General features: G+C 36.1%; 2 protein-coding genes across 2 annotated transcripts in view; one reads left to right on the top strand and one right to left on the bottom strand.

The window, feature by feature from the left end:
* Nucleotides 1-952: 952 nt before the first annotated feature.
* On the top strand, nucleotides 953-7,727 carry tyr (tyrosinase). The gene is made up of 5 exons (XM_065280446.2): nucleotides 953-1,863; nucleotides 5,183-5,399; nucleotides 5,561-5,708; nucleotides 5,801-5,982; nucleotides 6,066-7,727. The coding sequence occupies exons 1-5, from the start codon at nucleotides 1,033-1,035 to the stop codon at nucleotides 6,302-6,304; spliced, it is 1,617 nt and encodes a 538-aa protein (XP_065136518.1). The 5' UTR covers nucleotides 953-1,032; the 3' UTR covers nucleotides 6,305-7,727.
* Nucleotides 7,353-26,137, bottom strand: part of nox4 (NADPH oxidase 4) — a 28,742-nt gene continuing 9,957 nt past the window's right edge. The window contains exons 13-18 of the mRNA XM_065280445.2: nucleotides 24,328-24,406; nucleotides 23,666-23,785; nucleotides 9,982-10,090; nucleotides 9,667-9,735; nucleotides 8,132-8,232; nucleotides 7,353-8,016 (exon numbers count right to left, since the gene is read on the bottom strand). Coding sequence (XP_065136517.1) covers nucleotides 7,896-8,016; nucleotides 8,132-8,232; nucleotides 9,667-9,735; nucleotides 9,982-10,090; nucleotides 23,666-23,785; nucleotides 24,328-24,406 — 599 coding nt within the window. The 3' untranslated portion in view covers nucleotides 7,353-7,895. The remainder of the gene's footprint in view (nucleotides 8,017-8,131; nucleotides 8,233-9,666; nucleotides 9,736-9,981; nucleotides 10,091-23,665; nucleotides 23,786-24,327; nucleotides 24,407-26,137) is intronic.

The raw sequence follows: 26,137 nt of genomic DNA, 5'->3' as shown, positions 1-26,137 counted from the left end.
ACAACAGGGTACATAGTTGACAAAATATTACAAATGATATTATCACTGACATCTCTGGGTTATCTTAAAATGGTTAGCAATCAGTACTATTGCATTGCTATCTGATATCATCACTGTACCGTGGTACTGCCAGTTACTGTATATCATCAATTACATTATTTACTAATGATGTGATTAATGATGTGAAATTTCTTTTTTCTGATGAACACAAAAGAAGATATTTTGATAAATAATGATAAGCACACAGCTGATGGTAACCATTGACTTCCATAGCAGGATAAACAAATATGATGGAATTTAATGGATACCATCAACTGTGTGCTTAACATCATTTATCAAAATACTTCCACAATATTTGTTTTTCTTACTTTTTTTACAGAAAGAAATCATACAGGTTTGTAACAACATGAGGATGAGAAAATGATGACAGAATTTTAATTTTTGGGTGAACTATCCATCTAGTAGTTAATGTGATGAACTGAACAGGTAAGAAACTGAATTCAAAAATCTGCATTTAAAGAAACTCCAACTTTAACTTTTATGCTGTTGCCACCAACATTATAATCACATAAACATAAAAATAATGTTACACATAAAAATATGAGATCAGATTTGACGTGCATTGAGACATTATTTAAGTTCAATTCAAACCGAATGAAACCCACTGAAAGCATTGTGCTCATGTGTTGCATATCAAAGGTCAAATGGCATTAACTCTGTTGGCTTTGCTGGTTTGCGTTGTTTTATTGGGTTAAAACTAATGGCGTTTCGATTAAAGGAGTGTCTTTTGTAAATGAAATCTCACGCTCCATTCAAGCGCGCGCATTCCTGAGTCCCGAGACAGGACTTCAAGGATTTTATCCCAAACATGTGATACAACTGAGGGTCGTGCGCGTGCCTTTATGGGAGGGAGGGCAGTGCGTAAAGAAAGAGAGAGAGAGAGCTGAATAAAGTTTTTCTTACTCTTCTGAAAATGTTTCACGCTCATGCACTGCGTGTCTAATTTAACGCACCGTCTTTAGATAGCTCACCATGAACCCTTTATGTGCCTTTCTGCTTCTCTTCATCATTCAGTACCCGGGTCCATCTCTCCAGCAGTTTCCTCGACCATGCACCACTCCAGAGGTTCTCCTAAGCAAACAATGCTGTCCGGTTTGGCCAGGGGACGGCTCGGTGTGTGGGAGCCTCTCGGGTCGAGGCTTCTGCCAGGACGTCACGGTCTCTGAGCTTCCCAACGGGCCGCAATACCCCCACACCGGCCTAGATGACCGGGAACGGTGGCCTCTGGTGTTTTACAACCAAACCTGCCAGTGCGCAGGTAACTACATGGGGTTCAACTGCGGCGAGTGCAAGTTCGGGTATTTTGGTGCCAATTGCGCGGAGAGAAGAGAGTCCGTGCGCAGGAACATCTTCCAGCTGTCGGTAACGGAGAAACAGCGGTTCATCTCGTACCTGAACCTCGCCAAAAACACAATCAGCCCGGATTACATGATCGCGACGGGCACGTACGCGCAAATGAACAACGGCACGAGCCCCATGTTCGCTAACATCAGCGTGTATGATCTGTTCGTGTGGATGCACTACTACGTGTCCCATGACACGCTGCTCGGCGGGCCCGGTAACGTGTGGAGAGACATCGACTTCGCTCACGAGTCTGCAGCGTTCCTACCCTGGCACCGCGTTTATTTGCTGTTCTGGGAGCATGAGATCCGGAAACTGACCGGGGACTTTAACTTCACCATCCCGTACTGGGACTGGCGTGACGCGGAGGATTGTCAGGTGTGCACGGATGAACTGATGGGGGCGCGCAGCTCACTGAACCGAGGCTTAATCAGTCCATCCTCTGTATTCTCCTCGTGGAAGGTAAATTACGTTCACTAAACCATATGTATACCTAAAAACAGGTAAATCTAAGTAAATATATTAGTAACACTTTACAGCAAGGCAGTAATAAATATTTGTATAACATTACACTCTTAAAATATAAAAGTTTCTAAAAACGTTTATTATTTGTAAATAAGAACACTGAAAAAAATGATTCAATCAATTTACTCAATTTTTTAAGGTAAGTGGTTGCAATCAAATTATTTCAGCTATTTGTATATCAATTTTTTTAATGTAGCTTAAATAATTTGATTGCGACCACTTACCTTAAAAAATTGAGTAAATTAAATAAATATTTTTTTTTGTGAATTGCTCTGAAATATATGGCATCTATTTTTAAAAGTGTAGTTAACAGTCAACAATGAACAACTGTTTAATATGATATTACCTAGCATTAACAAAGATTAATAAATGCTGTAAAAATATATTTCTTATTCATGTCAGCTTTAACAAATTAATTTTGGTTATTATTATTATTATTAAAGCACACAGTATTGCAAAAAAACCCCGCAATAGACCTTTTAAAGTGTACTTAGAGAATAATTAGAATAAAAACTAATTTACAAAAAAAATATTAACAAAATCCAATCATCTAAATGCACGTGATTTCATATGTGGGATAAGATACATAATATCAAAGATATCTATTATACTAAAAAACTTATTTTTGTTCAGGCATGTCACTAAGATTTGGTCTTACAACTGGGCCATTCCTACTATTCGGTGCCATTTACGTGTCCCCGTGACATAATAGTACATATTTTATTTAAAAATGCAATTAAATTATTTTTTTTAAAGCGTATCTTATATGATAAACTCCCCTCCACCACAGAACACAATGACAGGTACCTAGAATTAAATGAAATGTAAAATAATTACTCATTATTCAGGGCAATGATTACTTTTAATTTTAGTTAAAAATATAACTTATTAAATTAAATAAATCAAATTTTCATTACTGTTGTATAGCCATATTTATAATATTCCTCACCAAATTTTTAATTATTCATGCATTTTTAATTATTCAAAATCTTTAAATAAAGTTGCATCCCTAAGATGAATGTCCCCCCTGTTACTCTTATGGAAAATCCCCCTGAACACACCCCCTGGTTGCTCTTCTAGTCACATGACTCTCAGGAAGAAGCTTAAACTTTTGGATGGAAATCATCTACAAGAAGCAAATTAGGGATCACTCTTTTTTCAGCTTTTTATTTAACAATTTTCCACTGATGTGGTAAAACATAACACGTCCCCTCTGTTATGCTTATTTGTTGAGGAAACAATATTTTTTGTAATTTTGAGAAACTAACATTTTAAAAATCTTCCTCTATGGTCAATATGTGTTAGTATGTTGTTTACCACATGTGTAGGCTAGTAATGGCTTAGTTTAGCATAAAAATGTCACTCCTGTCCTGTTACCGTCCTGGCCGTCCACCCTGTTACTGTTTTATGTATAATGATTGTACTGTATACACTGTATTGATATGCATTTTTTTTATACATTCAAAGAAGATTTGAGCTGGACCAATATATTTTTCTTACAGTTTAATAAACCCTCTTTCAGCTGAAATTATAAAATCATGCCAAAAAAAAAAAAAGAAAGTTACAACCCTGAAATTGCACCGAATAGTATAGGAAGGAAAAATTACCCAACTATATTTATTAAAAATCGCACATCTATCGCTCAGTTTAGCGACTCTGATGTCATATGAGAACGTGAGGAGTTGACATAACAGTGACGTCATGATTCATGCGCTTATAAAGGCTTGATTGTGTACCACTGCCTCTAGCACAGGGCGGTCTGATGCACGCAGCAACTCTTGTGACTTGCAGTGGAATTTGGGCGTTTAAAGAAGTCACAAAGAAGTTTGTCTGATCCTAAAACCCCAAAGTAACTTCAATACTGATGCTCTGAGGGAATTTCACCAAGTTGGTTTACTGAACATCAATACAGACAGGCTTTAAATTTCACTTCAAACCCAAGCAAACCCTCTGTGAATGCCATTTTGAAGTAGAGGATGCAGACTATTGAGTTGTCAGGGTTGGATTTAGTCTGCAGGCTTCAAACCTGCATTGAGGCATTGTGCATTATGTATTGAGAGATGTACACTCACCTAAAGGATTATTAGGAACACCATACTAATACTGTGTTTGACCCCCTTTCGCCTTCAGAACTGCCTTAATTCTACATGGCATTGATTCAACAAGGTGCTGAAAGCATTCTTTAGAAATGTTGACCCATATTGATAGGATAGCATCTTGCAGTTGATGGAGATTTGAGGGATGCACATCCAGGGCACGAAGCTCCCTTTCCACCACATCCCAAAGATGCTCTATTGGGTTGAGATCTGGTGACTGTGGGGGCCATTTTAGTACAGTGAACTCATTGTCATGTTCAAGAAACCAATTTGAAATGATTCGAGCTTTGTGACATGGTGCATTATCCTGCTGGAAGTAGCCATCAGAGGATGGGTACATGGTGGTCATAAAGGGATGGACATGGTTAGAAACAATGCTCAGGTAGGCCGTGGCATTTAAATGATGCCCAATTGGCACTAACGGGCCTAAAGTGTGCCAAGAAAACCTCCCCTACACCATTACACCACCACCACCAGCCTGCACAGTGGTAACAAGGCATGATGAATCCATTTTCTCATTCTGTTTACGCCAAAGTCTGACTCTATTATCTGAATGGTTTGACAGAAATCAAGACTCATCAAACCAGGCAACATTTTTCCAGTCTTTAACTGTCTAATTTTGGTGAGCTCGTACAAATTGTTGCCTCTTTTTCCTATTTGTAGTGGAAATGAGTGGTACCCGGTGGGGTCTTCTGCTGTTGTAGCCCATCCACCTCAAGGTTGTGCGTGTTGTGGCTTCACAGATGCTTTGCTGCATACCTCGGTTGTAACATAGTATACAAACAATAAATAATATTACATTTGATATAATTTTAGTATTACCATCAGTTCATTTTATGGTAAAGACAATAATACTGTTTTTAAAAACAAAATATTTAAATATCTTGTCTGTTGCCTTTCGTAGTGTCAAAGATCTATTTATACTTGGCAGATGGTTTTATCTAAAGCAACTAACAGTGCATTACAAGGCATAAATGTTTTCCATCATGTGTTCCTTGGGTTTAAACCCATTACCTTTTGCGCAGCTAACGCAATGCTCTATCATTGACCTATATAAGACAATTCTTCCTCATCGGTTCATATTTGTCACTTTACACTTCCCTATTTACGTGTGTGTGGACATATAAAATGTTTACTGTCATTATATTGTACCTGCGCAGGTGGTCTGTTCACAAGCTGAAGACTACAACAATCGTGAGGTTCTGTGCGACGGGTCTCCTGAAGGGCCTTTACAGCGTAACCCTGGTGACCACGACCGAACACGTGTCAGACGGCTGCCAACCTCTGCAGATGTGGAGTCGGTGCTCAGACTGACAGAGTATGAGACCGGGTCAATGGACCGGCAGGCCAACATGAGTTTCCGTAACGCTCTGGAAGGTAAGCCAACACAGACAGCAGACGTCTCCGGGCCGGATCTGCTGACTTTGGCATGGATCCGGAGCGGATCTGGCCCGTAGTCGTCTATCAACAGTTTTACACAGCTTTACCCGATTTACCAGACGTACACTTGAAACTCACCTGGGTTTATTTGGATGCAGGTTTTGCAAGTCCAGAGACAGGTCTGGCAATAACAGGTCAGAGTCTGATGCACAACTCCCTACACGTCTTCATGAATGGATCCATGTCTTCGGTACAGGGGTCCGCCAACGACCCCATTTTTATTCTGCATCATGCCTTTATAGACAGGTAGCAACATCCAACTGCACATTTTTGAACATTTGAACACACATTCATTGCTAGCGAGTACAATTCATCTCTTTGTTAACTGTGCATTTCAGCATTTTCGAGCAGTGGTTAAGGCGACACCAGCCTCCGCGCACACATTACCCGACAGCCAACGCCCCAATCGGGCACAACGATGGATATTTCATGGTTCCCTTCATCCCACTGTACAGAAACGGAGATTATTTCTTGTCCACCAAAGCTTTGGGATACGAATATGCATATTTAATGGACCCCGGTGAGTTATTAACACATACACAAACGTTTTCTTGAACTCAATATGTTGTGCTTTGTGTAACCGTGTCATTTTTGATGTCTCAGGCCAGCGGTTTGTGCAAGAGTTTTTGACGCCATATCTACAGCAAGCTCAGCAGATCTGGCACTGGCTGCTGTCCGCAGGAATTTTGGGGGCGCTCGTGGCAGGAATTATCGCGACGATAATCACCGCAACATGCCGCAGACGGCAAAAAAGACGAAAGCTGTCGGGATACGGAGAGAGACAGCCGCTTCTGAATAGCAGCGAGGAAGAGGGTTCGACTTCGTATCAGACAACGCTGTGAATCAAACACATACACACTACAGGCACGTGTCAGTGAGGACAGATACAATACATACTGTACCAATGGGAAAAGACACAACAGACAGTTAACAAAGTCAGTTTACAGAGTCATGTGAACAACGGAGGCCTCACCACTGAATCATATGATGAGGTCTCGCACCCGCACCAATCATGAGATAATGTTGGGAAATGCATACTACTGTAAAATAAGTAGGGCGGTCAAACGATTAATCGTGATTAATCGCATACAAAATAAAAGTTTGTGTTTGCATAATATATTTGTGTGTGTAATTATTATGTATATGTAAATACACACGTACATGTATACATTTAAGAACATTTTTATGTATGTATATATATTTTTATATATATATATAATATAAAATATATACAAATCAAATAAGTAAATAAATAATATTAATAAATATTATATATTTTTATTATATATAAAAACATATTTATACATACATGCATGTGTGTGTATTTATATATACAAAATAATTACACAGTGCACATACATATATTATGCAAAAACTTTTATTTTGACTGCGATTAATCACGATTAATATTTTAAAAACTCAGAGATTACAGGTTTTAACAGTGAATATTGTACCCAGTATGCAAACTGTCTATATAAACCATTAATACTACTAATATTAAAAATATCAAAGTAATATTGACTGTGTTTTCTGAAACACTTTGATCAGATTTTTTTATTAATATTTGGAGTAAAATTGCAATAATACTCAGTGAACTGAATGCATGAGGTGATCTGATAACAAATACAAAACATCACTACATACAGTATTATTACAATAAGCAATATATACAATAGTATACAATATGCATACTTTTTTAAATAGTACACAATACATAGTTAGTATTTCATTATGAACATAGCTGAAGTCTCTGTACTCCATAATAATGATCATTTTGGTGCTTGTGTCTTCATTGTGACACACATGTGTACTGTATCTTTATGCATAAAACACATACAAAGTTATATGAAAAATATAAAGATTGAATAAGATCTTTGGCAGTGGTTATAAAGTAACAGTGCATTTGATTTTGGCCTCAAAACATATTAAATGTTACATTTAAAAAAAATGTAAACTATTTTTGTGCTTCACCTGAAATCTGGACCAAAAAAAAACAATTGTAATACATGAAAACATTATACGTGAAATATGACAATAGTAAAACAAAAGCTATTAAATAGAAGAGCAAAACATAGTCCAAGAATGAATTAAATAAACTTTACACCAAACCTCTTGGCGTTTATACATAACGCAGACAGGATGACTTCAAGTTATACAGCAATATGTCATCCAAAATGTGAAGTTTGGTTATCATTTCTCACCCTCATATTGTTTTTATCATTTAATTGTGTATTTTTAAGGGTTTATTGAGGGCATGTTCATATATATATAAAAAAAACTCTTCAGCACTGTGCAAATCATTAAACTGGTTACCGGCTGAAGATGATGATGATGCCCATCAAGTGCAGACGTCTTCCTCCTGCTCTTCGTCCCTCAGCAGAAGTTTCTTTGGTTTATTATTTGGCTTTTACTGATTCATGAATTTGTGAATCATCAGCTGAATGACTCTTTGTTGTACTCAAAAGTAGTTTGTGAGTACGGGTTTGAGTTACACATACCGTGTAATGCTTTAGAAATACCTTTAGGTCCACAGCAGAACACTCCAACCTTTTTACTGCAGAAAACACACAGATACAGACATGTAAAGTCTTGCTTAATCCTTAAAAATGTGATTTTGTATTACACAAACAAACAAACAACCAATAATAAAATGTATCCGGCACACTCACTGCTGATTGGCTCTTCCTATCTCTTGGAAAAGAAGTTTCCACTTTGGTCGACCAATCTGAAGTCTGGAGCTCAGGTAACGATATCGCTCCTCATTGATGCTCTTTAAAATGACACAAATATATTAATATTAGAGCTGTGCGACAAATGCAATTTTTAATAGCATTGTAATTGCTACGGTATTCAATATGCAATATTTTTTCTAAACAACTTAAATTGTGTTTAAACATTTATATAACCATCGTATATTTCATATTTTAGCAAAACGACAGCAACGTTTGAAAGTAAATAACCATTTTTAACTGTTGCATAAAACAAATAAGAAATTTTAACAACGCAACAAACAAACAAAAAATAAATATCACCACTATCATGTGCATTTGCACAAGCACACATATCCCCATTAACATCCATGTGCCAGACATTATATTATGCAAATCAACCTAACCATACATTACTTATTATAGTATTAAAAGTAAATAATTTTTATTGCAAACCATCTCTATATTCACCTTGCAATATGCACATTTATTTTCTCAACATTACCCAGCCCTACCCTGAAAAAAATCAACACAGATTTACAAGTCATTTTAACTTACTATTATTTATCTTGACTAGAGATGAGTTGTTATAATTACATGTGAGTTGTTATAACTATATAAAATATAGTTGAAAAAAGTCAACTTCATTTTATTAGTTGTAGCAACTCATATCTTGTCAAGATAAATAATAGTAAGTTGACATGACTTGTAAATCTGAGTTGATTTAACAAAAAAATTAAGGCAGCAAAGTATTTTTTACAGTGAGTTAATATGTAAACTACATAATTACAATACATTATTACAATATTATACACTATGATAATATTTCATAATATAGTAATAAAAAAAAATAATAAAACATAACAATAAAAGTTAAAGACGCAATATGTACATTTTTACCACTAGAGGTCGCTATAACACAATAACAATAACAAAGGTGAAGCTTAATGATTTCATGAGGGAGAAAGGGCGACAATTACAAGGGACAAGCAATTATTTAAAATAGGAACTATTTGGATAATGCAAGTACACAAATGCATTTAATAAATCCTTCAGCCAATTTGGATGTGAGTACCCTCAAAATAAAGCTGGGAGTGTGCACTTTAAGCCAATGTTCATTATATGACTGTAACTGGAATATATTTTGGTAAACAGCTAAAAGAACACAAAATGTGCCTCTGTCCCAATATTTATGGACCTGACTGTATATCACACTGTGCACAAGTGGTTTTTGGATATTTTATTATAAAAATCTTACATATTGTGGCTTTAATGAATATTCTATCTATAGGTATCAACATTTCAGGGGGATAACAATTTTGAACTTTTGAACGTTTAAATTAAAATTAAAATAAGGAAAGTTTTTAGATAAAGAATACATGATCATTTCATATGTGGGTGTCCACTATATTAGATGTTACGTGATGAGACAAACAATAAAAAGAACGAGTGAACATTCTCAACAGAATTAAATAAATGCTTTCAATCGCATTTACCTGTAATCCCTGAGAGTCACTGAGATACAGCTGGATATTCAGATAATCTGGACGATTGTTCTGCCACAACTAGAGAGAGAGAGAAAGAGATTTGCCTGTATTTACTATAAAGCTGCTTTACTACAATGCAAAACTGCAAAAAAGCGCTAATAAAACATTATATAAGCTAACAGGCTCTTATAGGCACCTGCAAACAAAAATCAACCAGCAGGTGGAGATATTCACCTAGCAAATGTTTAAATTCAACATATATATATATATATATATATATATATATATATATATATATATATATATACATGTATGTATGTTTACCCTCTCATGAAGTCCACACAGTAGATCAGCAAACCAATAGAAAGACTGAAGATCTCTACACACCCAAACGAAATATAACCTCTTCAACTTATACTGACACCAATCTTCACTGTAAGGTAACACAAACATAACAAACACGGTTATATCATCACACTGACTTACTGTATATCAACAGTGCTTCTGATACATCTGCTAAAGTGAGCCGCAGTTTTTTAAATACCATATCCCATAATGCAATGCGCTCAATATGAAAATACAATAGCTACAAGTTTTATATATTTTTTTCCTTACTCATTATTTAATCAGACTGACTGTGTGTTCATACCAGACGCGAATGAAGCAAATAAATTGCGGCATTCGGGCATTAGTTGGACGCTTGAACATTTTGAGTTAACTCACTTCACTCGCATGTGTATGGAAGAAAAATAATGACAAAAGTTTTTGAATTAAAATAGCCTGTTGAATTGTACTACCTGAAAAAAAATGCATTGTATTAACCGTACTTGAATTTTAATGCATTGTATTTTTATGTTTTTGAATTAAAACAGCCTGTTGAATTGTACTACCTGAAAAAAAATGCATTGTATTAACCGTGCTTGAATTTTAATGCATTGTATTTTTAGGTTTTGCATTTTTAAGGGCTGAAATTCAACATGCGTGTATATTTTCTGTATTAAAAATTCAATAGTCCACATTCACCTTTTAGATTTCACTTTAAAATATTCGGTCTGTTTAAAAATACAACGTAAAATATTCAGCAGGCACGTTTCAGTCCATTTAAATTCGCGTCCAAAAATTCAAGTCCAAAAATTCAGTCGTACAGATTTCAACATTTAACATCCGGGAACTGCAGGAAAAGCAGTAGAGCACAGAGTATAATCTCATCTGCTGTTAATCGATCTGGCCAGCAGGTGGTGCACGTGTTCGCCAAAACTTTGTACTTGTAAGATGATTTATCCACTGCAGTGATGAATGTTGGCTTTTATGTTCAGTTTTAGTAGAACAACTGTAATACACTCATACAGAGAGTGTATAGACCAATTTAGAGTAGACGTCACAGTTACGTCACTGCAAGCTGCGCGCGCAATGCGGTTGCAGAAAAACAGTGGAAATGAATTAGACACGAGTGAAAAGAGCAAGATAACTCACTAGAAAATGTCCTGTTTTGCTGTTAAGTGTCAGAATAAGAATGCCAAAAAAGATGGCTTTCATTTTTATAAAATACCATCGTCAAATACATCATTTGAAGATAAACGTAGGTGTTTATGATTACAATAAGCCCTTAAACGGACAGAATGGAGCGAGGAAATCATCTGGAAATCTTTTAATAATTAGAATAGAAAATAAGTAGAGAAGATGTCCGGTGTTCTGTCGAAGTCTGTTCCCTCCATGTGTTTCTTATAGCGTTTTTATCATGTTACAATTATAATTTATTAAGGAAGAAATAATAAAAAACTGTAAAATTATGAAATATTTAATAAACGCTATTATATATAATACATGATAGTATTGCTTTTACATGTACTTTAGCGATTCAGACTGTAAAAATATTTGATTTAGCAAAAAAGAACAATACATATACATTACATACATGCATATCAGTAGCCAAGCCATTTAAACTTTTGATCTATCTAAAAAAATAAACGTAATGTGATTAAACGCTATAAGAAACATTGCACTAAAGGGAAACATAAAGGAATCAGACTTCGACAGAACACCGGATCCATAAAAATCATGGTTTAATGCTAAAACACTTCACAACCCTACTGCGTATGGGATTTAAATCCTGCCAGGATTCAAAACTGAAAATAAAGCTCTGAAAGGTTGAAATTTAGTGTTCACAAACTCAAAATCTTACAAAAAAAAGTTTTGCAAAATCGAAAATTAAGATTTGCAAGCTTGCAAAATGTAAAAAAATAAAAATATATCTGCAAACATTATGTTGTTTTTGAGATTTCCTTTTTCGGAACCGCAACATCTTTTTTACGATGTTGCGCAAACAATTTTTCAGAGTTTCAAATTTGTCAGTGTTCTCCCACTGTATAGTTTGTTTTCCAGGTTTGAAACCTTGTAAATGGTGATCTGAAAACTGGTGTGCAAATAGGTTAAAAAAAGTTTTGAAACTCTGAAAACTGAGGTTTGAAAGGGCGAAACTTATAACATTACATTACATTTGCACTCCTTTGCAGACTATTTTTTCAGAGCTAAGTTTACAACACCCACTTTGCGGAGATACGCCCACAAAGTTGCGAGCTTGCGACTCACGTGATTTGTGGCAGCGTTGTCACGCAGCTCTGCTCTGAAACTCTGAAACTCAGACTGAGCGAAAATGAAGCCTCGCAACCTCACAACTTAAAAAAAAGCGTGGAGGGAGGGCCTTCTGCTCTTGGCCAATGCTTTGCTGTCTGCTGACGTACAGTCCAATCACAAGTCGTGTTTACTGGAAAGGTGGGATTGACCGACTTCTCCGCCAATGACGAAAGCGCACAGGATACGCAAACAGATGCACGGCTCTCTGGCCACAAATCGGTCAATTAACGCCACTAAACAAACCAATAAACCCATTTTCTTCAATTTCTTTATTAAATAATAAGATATTAAACATCTGTTTACTCTTGTATATGTAACTGTGTTGAACTGTGTACCGCTGGTTGCGGTTGCCGAACGGACTGCGTACGTGAGCCGCGAAAGCAGCGCGTTAAAGTAACTAAAGGCGTGAGCCTCGACAATACATTTCCGCTCTTTTATATTATTATTCTAAGGTATGTCCTTTCAATTTGGGAAAACTAATCTGTTGCTGATAACCAATGAATTAAAAGGAAATCCGTATTGCTTTAATACATCATGTAACAGCTGAGCTAAGCCTGCGTGCTATACTGTGGCCATTGTGGATCCGTTTTTGATTGTTAATTAAACATGATTGCCCATACGATTATTTTACTTATACTGTATACCCTCCACTTGCATGCTTGCCTAGACTATTTATAATAGAAAAATCGACCTTATTCTTTTAACCAAAGAAAGGAATGCTGAATGAATGCTTAGGTTCCCTTTTCAACAGTAGATAGATAGATAGATAGATAGATAGATAGATAGATAGATAGATAGATAGATAGATAGATAGATAGATAGATAGATAGATAGATAGATAATTCAAAAACAGAAAACGGCTTACCCGCGTAACATTAGTCCGTTATTAACATTAGTTTAAATGCAGTTGCTTTCCTTGCTTAAAATATTATAAACAGCAGCTATGCTAATTATTTATCTTTCTAATTCTACAAACTGCTTCAACTAGGTAGGTAACTATAGATTATGCCAGCCCAGCCCCCACTACAGATCCAGCCTCTTATGAAGACCTTAGATGAGCCATCACCTGCGGAGAGATGACGCCAGCCAAGACGAGAAATCAAGATGAGCGTGGATCTGGCCCATATTACTGTCATATTAATAGACGTCTTTTTAATCACACGGTAATTACTTTAAAATGCACATTAATTGTGATAACCTTACAGTGTATTTTATGTACTGTATAACGGTGTCATCATATTTAATTAGGGAATTTCTTTTGCAAGCCTAAAACATTTAGGGATTTTAACCCTAAAACATAAGGCAGTGCCTCAGTCAAAGTATAAACAGTAAGACAAATAGGACATGCCTATTTTTAATGGCTGTAAATAATTTGTTATAGCCTGTGTTTTTATTATTTTTGGTTTGTTTTTGAATTTGTTCTAATGCATCACATAAATTTATAATAAAAGCAAATGAAAAATCAAGCTTTTTATGATCAAAAAGGGAGGCATATCATCTAAGTACAGCCACAGGAACACACACGCTTATTATTTAAAATCTTTCTAATTCTATTACAAACTACTTTAACTAGGTTGGTGGTTGGTAACATTTGGTGGCGTTACATAAAATGACATCGTTACCCAAACCCGACTCTAACCCTAAGGCCAGGCGACAATGGTTTAAAAGAAAAAAGAATGAATCAGAAAAAAATGTAAACTGGCTACTTAAAGTGACATCCTAACGCAAGCACCAAATCTAACCCTAAAACCGAAGCACAATGATTTGAAAATAGGGAAAAGCAGTTGAGTAACCAATCCGTGACAATGACACGGAAAAAAGTCTGTGATGTGTCCACGGAAAAATGCGGAGATCCGTGACAATGCCACGGAAAAATTATCAAAATATTCCGTGACAATACCACGGAACTTTGTGAGATTTGTAAATGCACAGGGGAATAAAGACACGCCACACATAGTTCAATCAGTTAACCCTGCATGATCTACAAATTAAATAAAAGCATAGAAATTATTAAAATAACGAAAGTATAGCCAGAATTGCCAACTTTGTATTTTTTACCGCAGAAACGAAGAGAGAATTGTATTGCAATACTTTATTAATTTTGAAGTATGCATTTACATTTATCAATTACAAAACTGCAGTAACTTTTTGTAAAAGTTGTTCACGAAATCCAAACTCACTTTCTTCAAATAGCAGAGTTCGACACAATTGATTTTTGGAAAAAAAAGTAAATATAATTTAAAGTAAATATGGATTTTTTTAAAAGAAAGTTAAAGAAGTTACTCAGTCAGGACTAGTGTGTGATTTTATTTCTTTAGTTATTTAAATAACTTTAATGTCTTATTATAAGACCAATGGAATAAAATGTTTATTCTTTTAAGACATACAGTAACCAATTAGCTATGCTCACTAAAAGTTTTTACAGTGTAAACTAAACATTCATGGGGCTTGTTCCGTTTCTAAAACGTTTTTTTTTTCTTTCCACCTAGGATTTCATGAAATAAACAAATAGCCTATGCATATACAGAAATGTCATAACACCTTCCGACAATTGTAGTTTTTTAGAAGCAAAATGATTGCAAGCAACACAGACGCAACAACGCAGAGGCACAATAATACTACTGATGTGATTAAGTCACAGGGTCTATTTTTCAAACTATTCATAGCGGCTTTAAGGAGGCTAAATCATCATGGACATGAAATAGTCATATTAGCTTATATGCTATAAAAATTTGTTTGTCATTTTCAAATCACATTTATAGCCTAATGTGTCAATATGTATTTATATTCTTATCATTTAGATATATATAGGCTATTAATAATAATATTTATAGATAATAAATAACGTCCAACACATGCACAAAGGAGCCGCATGTTCGACCTTTTCATTGAAAACAAATACATTTCCCCTTCCCCATGATCTTCGTCCTCATCTTCTCAACCTGTATATGCCGTGAACTTGGACATTTTTGCTAACAAATTTCATTGACGTTCATCTTTACTTTTCGCTACTTTTCTCTTTTTATTGAATAGACAACATTTTTAATAATGCTCACTAATGATCATTGATTGCACGGTTCAGTAAGTGAGAGATTTTCTTGCGCAGGAACTGCATTCACGCACGGACATTCAAAGTAAAGCGATGATGTGTAATTTTAAAGGGACTATAAACTTATTATGCGGTGGTTATTTTTTTTCCGGCATCACTGCCCCCCCATATTTTACAAGAATAAATAAGGATATTTATTAGAAATAATTTGTTAGTTAAAATCTTATTTTATTTGATGTATAGGCTAAACCTAAATAATATCTGTACATTTTACACAAAAATATCTCTTAAATTTGGGGACAAACCAAAATAAATGACAACAAATTATTTCTAATATATATCTAAAATCACCTACTGACATTAAGAGATTTTAATAAGTTTCTTTAGTCTTTTATTTTAGTGATATTTATAAAGCCACTGAATTATTTCTTACAGTGTAGTTTAGGTGTTATAACATTGTATAGGACATATTACTTTATTACAAAACATAATGTCTTTCGTTGTGTCACATCACTGTGATATGATAAACAGTTGTCACCGGCACATTAATGTGTTCCAGTGGCTGGCCTCCCTTTTTGATCATAAAAAGCTTGATTTTTCGTTTGCTTTTATTGTAAATTTATGTGATGCAATAGAACAAATTCTGACAAAAACAAACCCAAAATAATGAAAACGCAGGCTACCCAATAACAAATGATTTAACTACTTAACTATTTTTTTTACTGTTTATACTTTGACTGAGGCATTTGCCTTATGTTTTAGGGTTAAAATCGCTAAATGTTTAAGGCTTGCCAAAAAGATGATGCCGTTATACAGTACATAATATACCATACGGTTACCAGAATTAATGTGCATTTTAAAGTAATTACCGTGTGATTAAAAAGATGTCTATTAATATGACAGTTATATGGGCCAGATCCGCGCTGATCTTGAGTTCTCGTCTTGGCTGGCGTCATCTCTCCGCAGGTGATGGCTCATCTAAGGTCTTCATAAGAGGCTGGATCTCTATCTATCTACTTTTGAAAAGGGAACCTAAGCATTCATTCAGCATTCCTTTCTTTGGTTAAAAGAATAAGGTCGATTTTTCTATTATAAATAGTCTAGGCAAGCATGCAAGTGGAGGGTATACAGTATAAGTAAAATAATCGTATGGGCAATCATGTTTAATTAACAATCAAAAACGGATCCACAATGGCCACAGTACAGCACGCAGGCTTAGCTCAGCTGTTACATGATGTATTAAAGCAATACGGATTTCCTTTTAATTCATTGGTTATCAGCAACAGATTAGTTTTCCCAAATTGAAAGGACATACCTTAGAATAATAATATAAAAGAGCGGAAATGTATTGTCGAGGCTCACGCCTTTAGTTACTTTAACGCGCTGCTTTCGCGGCTCACGTACGCAGTCCGTTCGGCAACCGCAACCAGCGGTACACAGTTCAACACAGTTACATATACAAGAGTAAACAGATGTTTAATATCTTATTATTTAATAAAGAAATTGAAGAAAATGGGTTTATTGGTTTGTTTAGTGGCGTTAATTGACCGATTTGTGGCCAGAGAGCCGTGCATCGAGTTTGCGTATCCTGTGCGCGTTCCTCATTGGCGGAGAAGTCGGTCAATCCCACCTTTCCAGTAAATACGACTTGTGATTGGACTGTACGTCAGCAGACAGCAAAGCATTGGCCAAGAGCAGAAGGCCCTCCCTCCACGCTTTTTTTTAAGTTGTGAGGTTGCGAGGCTTCATTTTCGCTCAGTCTGAGTTTCAGAGTTTCAGAGCAGAGCTGCGTGACAACGCTGCCACAAATCACGTGAGTCGCAAGCTCGCAACTTTGTGGGCGTATCTCCGCAAAGTGGGTGTTGTAAACTTAGCTCTGAAAAAATAGTCTGCAAAGGAGTGCAAATGTAATGTAATGTTATAAGTTTCGCCCTTTCAAACCTCAGTTTTCAGAGTTTCAAAACTTTTTTTAACCTATTTGCACACCAGTTTTCAGATCACCATTTACAAGGTTTCAAACCTGGAAAACAAACTATACAGTGGGAGAACACTGACAAATTTGAAACTCTGAAAATTTTTTTGCGCAACATCATAAAAAAGATGTTGCGGTTCCGAAAAAGGAAATCTCAAAAACAACATAATGTTTGCAGATATATTTTTATTTTTTTACATTTTGCAAGCTTGCAAATCTTAATTTTCGATGTTGCAAAACTTTTTTTTGTAAGATTTTGAGTTTGCGAACACTAAATTTCAACCTTTCAGAGCTTTATTTTCAGTTTTGAATCCTGGCAGGATTTAAATCCCATAACTGCGGAGCAGTCACTTTCTGCAACCAGTTTGGCTCCGCCCACAAAAAACGTCATCTCTGTTTGCAAACACGAAATTGGTCTATTGTTTGGTTATGTTATTGACAGGATACTAAACGGTTTTTAAATGCCATATAAATTAAATAGGGCCTTTCTGCCTGCTATTGGCTTCGTTTCTCAAAAGCTAAGTTGATTGTAGATTTTATTGGTGGCAATCTACCATCTTCTTATGCCTACGAGAAACGGACACGTTTTTGTAATTCTTCACCTCAGTTTATAAACCATACTCGGATTATTGAACTGTTCAAGTTACAAATCGTGCGCGCGGATTAATAAACCATACGCACAATTAAACAATCAGTGCTCTCAGATTTTCAATCCATATCCACAAATTCATAAACAATAAATAAACAGTGCACACGCTTTCGCAATGGTTTTGCAAACTGAGTCCACTACCGCAGAGGTCCCCAACCACCGGGTCGTGGACAAGTTGCCACCGGTCGCAAGAACATCCTGAAAAATTGTGTATAATAGCTACGTTATAGTTTAATCAGGTGTTTTGTCCTTTACGAGCCGACTTCAAATAACATAGCAATCCACTTCTATACAGGGCCGTGCTCACTCTTTTTCTTTGTCTCTCTCTCTCTCTCTCTCTCTCTCTCTCTCTCTCTCTCTCTCTCTCTCTCTCTCTACCAGCGCATCGGCGATCACATTGCTGTCATATAAGGCCGTAGCCAGGATTTTTCAAATACCGAGGACAACCCCTACATTTTTTTTTATTATTTATATTTTTTCCATATTACAGAATAATAATAAACACGTCCAAACTACAATAGCACAAATGTAACTGTGTCTGTGAGAATTTTTGTTGGTGACTAAAAGCATCCAAAAAAATCAATGGTTACATTTCATCATCTGAAGTCACCCTTTCAGTGGCGGATGCAGAACGTGACATATGGGTGGGCATGGATTAAGTCCGGGTGGACCTGAATCTATAGGTGTCACTTTTGAATAAGAAACTATAACAAGTCTATAAAATTCGTCAAAACTTCAGGAATCACAAGCGTATTGGTGAGAACACCCGAACTGCACGTCACATTTTTGACATTATTGATATACTTTAAATTGTAATGCAACATGACATTAATTAAGCCTTTTTGGTTAAAAAAAATTAGTGGGCTGTCATATAGCCTACAAAAAAGAACCTGCACACAGTGACAAGAAATATAAATGAACACAAAAAACCTAATACTTTTAAAAATAGCCTATTAAAACTGTTTAAATAAATTAAGCTACTAAATGCTTAAAATGAAGCTTCACTCTGAGCGAACACATACCTTGACGAAGGCTATTTGCCGATACGTTGGTTATAATAAATAATTTTTGCAAGTGAGTGTGCAGTCACTATTTTGTGTTATAAAATAAAGCTTCTAACATCATATTCTCTTCATACAAATCACTAAAAATATATTTTCGTTCTCACATATTTAAGTTAACTTACTAAATAAAGAAAGAAAAAGGGAATTGCTAGAATAATGTTTGACTCTGAGGTTAAACGAAATGACAAATAAATAAACATTTAATATACTTTTTGATGACCATAAGAAGCGGGTACTCGTAAAGAGCGGAGCCGAGGAGCGCGCATTTCAGACGTGAACACGAAAGGAATAATGGGTTTAGTTATGCTTTCACTTCATTTCCTGACAGTTTCACTTGTTAGTGGGGATAGTAATAACTAACAAGATGACACCGAATTACATACAATATAATTACCTAACTAAATCTGAGAGAATGCAAACCCATTACAATATTTTTTCCTCCGACGGGCAGGGCGCAGATACATCTTTGTAGCCCGACAGGAATTCGCCATAGCCCCGGGACAGTTAGACATGGATACAACTTCATATGGTGTATTTTACCTATTGCATGTTATGTTAAAAACAGTAAAATTATAAGTAAGCCTGATAACTATTTAAAAACTATTATAAAGAAGTTGAATGTTGCGTTATATGGTTCTAATGAAAAAAATATTCCCGAGCAGCTTTCAGCCATGATCACTTTGAGAACTTTTTTTGCAAGCAAGTGGAAAACGTATTTTGAATAACAATACGTTATAAATATGTGCTGCGCGCTTTCCTCTCAATAACATAAACACACAACAAATATGACAGCGGGGTAAAAAATAGAAAGGAAACATCTGATCACAGTGATGTTGTTTGATAGCCTACCAGCTCTCTAACTCAGCACTAAGTCACGCCATGTTTATTGCTACACTTTATACAATATAGTCTATTGCTTTTAGCAACAAATAGCCTATCATAACAACCTATAAGCCTACTGTGTAATTGAGACATTCATTTAAGAAATGCATGAAAAGCAGAAAGAATAGGCTGCGGAAATATAGTGGGTTCACTATAATCCACACCACAGACGTTCTTGGTTTGCTTCTTATTTATTAAATCGAGGCAATTGTTTGATTAAACATTGATTAATATTAAGATACAATTTATACAAAACGAAATTCACTTTAAAGAAAGTCTTTCTACAAAACAAACCTATGCAGGGCTCGCAAAATCGCTACCCCGACGTCCCGAGTATTATTTTTTTTTTTCATTTCTGATTGGGCGGGCCAGCTGTCAATCTGGGCGGGCCATAGCTCCGCGCCTGCCTGCAATTAGTTTCATTTGCGATATCAAATGAATGTCTTCATTTTATTCATAAAGTCATACCTTTGCAATTCTTTGATCGATTGTGTTTTAGAAGTACTGTATGCTTGAACTCTAATGACAGCAATGTGATCGCCGATGCGCTGGTAGAGAGAGAGAGAGAGAGAGAGAGAGAGAAAGAAAAAGAGAGAGCGCGGCCCTGTATAGAAGTGGATTGATATGTTATTTGAAGTCGGCTCGTAAAGGACAAAACACCTGATTAAACTATAACGTAGCTATTATACACATTTTTTCAGGATGTTCTTGCGACCGGTGGCAACTTGTCCACGACCCGGTGGTTGGGGACCTCTGCGGTAGTGGACTCAGTTTGCAAAACCATTGCGAAAGCGTGTGCACTGTTTATTTATTGTTTATGAATTTGTGGATATGGATTGAAAATCTGAGAGCACTGATTGTTTAATTGTGCGTATGGTTTATTAATCCGCGCGCACAATTTGTAACTTGAACAGTTCAATAATCCGAGTATGGTTTATAAACTGAGGTGACGAATTACAAAAACGTGTCCGTTTCTCGTAGGCATAAGAAGATGGTAGATTGCCACCAATAAAATCTACAATCAACTTAGCTTTTGAAAAACGAAGCCAATAGCAGGCAGAAAGGCCCTATTTAATTTATATGGCATTTAAAAACCGTTTAGTATCCTGTCAATAACATAACCAAACAATACACTCTCTGTATGAGTGTATTACAGTTGTTCTACTAAAACTGAACATAAAAGCCAACATTCATCACTGCAGTGGATAAATCATCTTACATGTACAAAGTTTTGGCGAACACGTACACCACCTGCTGGCCAGATCGATTAACAGCAGATGAGATTATACTCGGTGCTCTACTGCTTTTCCTGCAGTTCCCGGATGTTAAATGTTGAAATCTGTACGACTGAATTTTTGGACTTGAATTTTTGGACGCGAATTTAAATGGACTGAAACTTGCCTGCTGAATATTTTACGTTGTATTTTTAAACAGACCGAATATTTTAAAGTGAAATCTAAAAGGTGAATGTGGACTATTGAATTTTTAATACAGAAAATATACACGCATGTTGAATTTCAGCCCTTAAAAATGCAAAACCTAAAAATACAATGCATTAAAATTCAAGCACGGTTAATACAATGCATTTTTTTTCAGGTAGTACAATTCAACAGGCTGTTTTAATTCAAAAACATAAAAATACAATGCATTAAAATTCAAGTACGGTTAATACAATGCATTTTTTTTCAGGTAGTACAATTCAACAGGCTATTTTAATTCAAAAACTTTTGTCATTATTTTTCTTCCATACATGTGATATTCACTCATTCGCGCATAAAATTCATACGCCATTTTAAAAAAAATAGATTGAAAAATAAATATGGATGGATATTAAAACGTCAAACAACAAGTCTGGTGGTAGTAGTTGCGGCCTATAGACTTTCTCAAATTAAGTAAATAGCGTTTTTACAAGTTACCAGATTGTCCGAACTCCTTACTCACTTTCTTCCATGAAAGATCCTTTTTAATTCTGTTTCTATAAAAGTACGAAGATGTGTCGTACAGCTCCGGGTGTCCACATACAGCGACGATGATTTTGTCCTCCATTGTTGTTTCGTATTTCTGCCTTTGCTCGTTACGTCATAATTACGTCACTACTAGAGCAAGCTCCTGATTGGTTAATGCAGCGGATTTTTCAACTCGCGCAAAAGACGTGAATTTTACATGTCAAACGTTTTATACGCGTCAAAAGCACTGTCCCAAATAGCGCACTTCATGTGGACTTTCGGTCTTGTGGCCTTAAATTGCGTGAGCTCGCTTGCGTGTCCCATCTGTCATTTTTACCCTACGTAGTGTGCTCATCAGCGCCCCCTGTGCACCCTTGATGCCATCTTCAGCAAAGCCCGCACTGCAGCAGGCCTCACGCACTTTACCAACCCAGAAGTCCTTGCGAAAGACCAATCAGACGACAGATGGGAGGAGTTCACACAGATGGGCAACTTCTCTTCCTATTTCGGCTCGAGTTTGTCCCAAAATACGAGTCTTGTGCACCCTTGTGGACACGCGTCAACGGTCCCTAAGGTCTGCTGTACATGATGTCATTAAAGTGTGGACTCTGAGGAAGGCCATGAGGGCCAAAACACCCGAAACGCTCTATTCGCGCATATAGAGTTGCAGGATGTCTATTGCGTCTTTGCATTACCTTTGCTTGTAAATCACTCGCGCCTAATGCTTCATTCGCGTCTGGTGTGAACGCACCTTTACAAAAAATGCAGCTTTTACACAAAGCTAGATTAAAATTTATCTAAGTAAAGAATACAAGTTAATTAATAAAGATAGATAGGCAGACAGACTGATTTTTAGGTACTCCATACTGTTTCCCAGTCTATATAAAAATAGTAGGCACTATGTAGTGTACACTGCGCAGTATAAATAAATCATTGAGTTAGTTGTACAGGTGATTCTCGCGAAATTAGACTCATGAGGTGTCATGAAACATTTTGATAATAAAAGTAAATGCAAAATAAGAAGCATACAGTTACAAACATCTCTTCATGTACTATTTTGCACATGATTTCAAATGACATCATACAAAACGATTTTGGGTTTTTTTCCACATTAAAGGGGAACATTTTCATTACCGCAACGTGTCCATGACTGGATTTGGGTTCTTTGACATGGAAATATTTATAATTAAAAAATCTAAAAAATTTAAAGCTTCAGTGCATGTTATACTATAAACATTTACAATAAAGAAACATGTGGTATTTGATGATCATTGGTAAATGTAGAGACAATAATAAGGAATATAAATGTGTCCAAGACCAATTTTCTCATCCTCCGCAACAATTTTCAATCATTGTTTAAGCCCTCAAGGAACTAACATTTAAAAAAAATTGTTGAAAGGGACATAATTGACTGTGACACTCAAGATGGCTACCAGGTAAGCAGTTCTTATTTTTTCTCTCCAGAAAAAAGTTGAACTTTTGTTTGTCATAGTACCTAGACAACTTTTTAGTTCTCATTACCGAAACATGAGTTTGTAAATGCATATATTTAATGTAATATCATGTTGCGGTAATGATAATTTTTGATAATGATAATCTAAAAAATGTAAATAATTCTATAAGAAATATTTTTTAAATCCTCTAAAACTAATCTTAATCTTAAATGTGCAAAACATGTAAAATTGTCTTCAATGGCTTTTTAAAAAAAATCTGATGCTGTACACCTTTTAAGTCTGGATTTCGTGAGAATCACCCATACATGTACACACTGATCACAGTTAACATGATTGACAGTTTTGTTTGACCACTCACAAGAGAGCTTGTAGGACACAAGCAAACGGTGTGACTCCGATCCCGCCCGCCACACACAGGCTGACCTCATAATTAAACACCTCCTCTGACGGACTGCCAAACGGACCATCCACGTGTACTCTGGGGCGGGACAAGAAAGCAAAAGAACCAATGAGATGAGAGACACTGGGGGACCAAATATTCAATCTTCCAATAAAGTCCAATGAAGCTGCTTAAATGAATAAATGTAAGTGATTTCACTTCTGCTATACTTCTGCACTACTACAAAATAGTAAATATTTTGTAACTTAAATGCTGCATTAATGGTTCACATGTTGGTGATAAGACAAGCACAGCAACACAATAATATGTGAACTCACAAATATGTACACAGATAAAAAAAACTCAAATAAACATACACAAATACACAGAGGATGAGGATGTGCAGCCATTTCCCACTATACACAAAAACCTATTTATGACACATATGAGGAAGTTATATAGGGTGGAGAACTTTGACACCCAACTCTCTGCTGACACATCTTCTTGTCTCCTACACAAAGCTGGACCTTTTCTCAGAAATCGATGTGGTCAGAGGATCGTGACACTTCACCCCAGTGTACTATGGGTTTATAATCTTCAAACGCCTCGGGCATTTTTCCCACAACAAGCAGCAGACTTACGTGGGATATCTCCTCTGATGCATCATGGGAAGGATCTCGGAGCTGTCCGACTGTTCGAGCAGCTGCTGAGAAAATTTCGCTGGAGAGAGAACAAACGCGTATGCAAATTAAACAAGAATACGTACAAAGTGATCGTACCAAAACACACAACTGTCATAAAAACAATAACGAAACACCACCACTAATCCCAACGTCACCAGGGCAAGAGGAAGCCATACAAAAATGTCCGAATGTGGTAGTACGAATTAGCCACCTCGTAAAATACCTACGAAGTGCCATGAACTAGTGTTGGTTGTGCGGAGTATGTGGGATTTCTTTTGTCAAGCATGAACATATTTTAAAGTATGACATCATGGAAAGTGTTTGATAGAGTCAACCACAATGTGTGGTGTGCACTGTATGTTTTTTTTACCAGCATTGCACATTCGGACAACGAATTGGCCATCTGTATGTAATAACGGTGTTAGATCATAAGATCCTTTAATTTAGTGTGAAAGCCCGTGTGCATGTTCGGCTTTACCTTTGAGGGTCAAATGTTTAAAAATATCCTCGGAAAAAAATAGAAACCAAAACACAGTAATCCATTTGCAATCTCACGGTTTGAAAGTCTCATAAATCTCAAACAATCCCATGGGTCAGCTTTAAAATGTACCTGACTATGAAGACTTTTATGCTTTAATACTTTACATTGCTTTCAACTACTAAAATTAATTGATAGAAACCCATTCATATTTTTATTACTTAAAACTAGTGCGATATTCGATAGTTTTAGAATTTTTTATTTCCCACCCACATTTGCATATTCATAGGTCTATGTATACTAAATGAGGTAGGGGTGTAGTAACGTTGAAGCTATTTTAAAGCATGAAGAAATTACTGTGACAAGAAAAATGATTACATATGCTATATTATGATGCTCAAAGATGCATAAATGATAATATTATCCACTGCAGGGCGACTTTAAAGGTGCCAAAGAATGCATTGCAATAATCTGTTAAATTGTTCTCTGATATCTACATAGAAGGTATGTAGCTTTTTAAGGGGCTGTCCACACGGAGACGCGTATCACTGTATACGTATAAATTTGTTATCGTATTGGTGTTTCATCCACACGGATCCGGCGTTTTGGGAGACTGAATCCGCTATTTTTTGAAACCGGGTCCTAAAGTGGATAAATCTGAAACCGACACCCTTGCGGTTTCGTCTGTACAGCCAATCCGTATATTTTGTGAAGCGAAAACGTCATCACATCACGTGTCGGAAGCGTCACACGTAACAGCAACAACAATAACGGCGGACTTCGTGATTGTGTTCGTGCTACAGAAGCTACTAAAGCCTACTAGCTTTATTACAGCAAAATCTATTGCTTCTATGCAATTGTGGTGACCAACAAGCGATAATGGACAACACCATACGTTGGTTATGCGCATGCTCAAAGTCTTCTTCTCCGTGTATAGTGTATATCTGTGGCAGAATTACAGCGCCCCATACTGGTCCGGCATATATACTACACCGCTTTCAGTCGGTTTCAGTGGTTTCGTGTTTACAGATTATTTTTTTAGAGCAAGGAAAAAAAATGATCGGATAGGGAATGCACCGGCTTCGTGTGGATATAGCCTAAGTGTAAAAATGATCTAGAGATGTTTTTAAATGTCTATTCACAACCCTAAGATTTGCCTTAAGAATGAAATGTTTTATTTATTAATTTTTTCTGGTTGAATCTTAATAAAATAGATTGATAAAAATAAATATGGATTGACATTAAAACTCCTAAAACAACAAGTCTGGTGGTGGTGGCCTAACTGTGCAT

The sequence above is a fragment of the Paramisgurnus dabryanus genome, chromosome 8, assembly GCF_030506205.2.
Source record: "Paramisgurnus dabryanus chromosome 8, PD_genome_1.1, whole genome shotgun sequence".
NCBI classification, from domain to species: Eukaryota; Metazoa; Chordata; class Actinopteri; order Cypriniformes; family Cobitidae; genus Paramisgurnus; species Paramisgurnus dabryanus.
The sequence above is the reverse complement of the archived record's forward strand: the minus strand, read 5'-3'. Positions and strand labels throughout refer to the sequence as shown.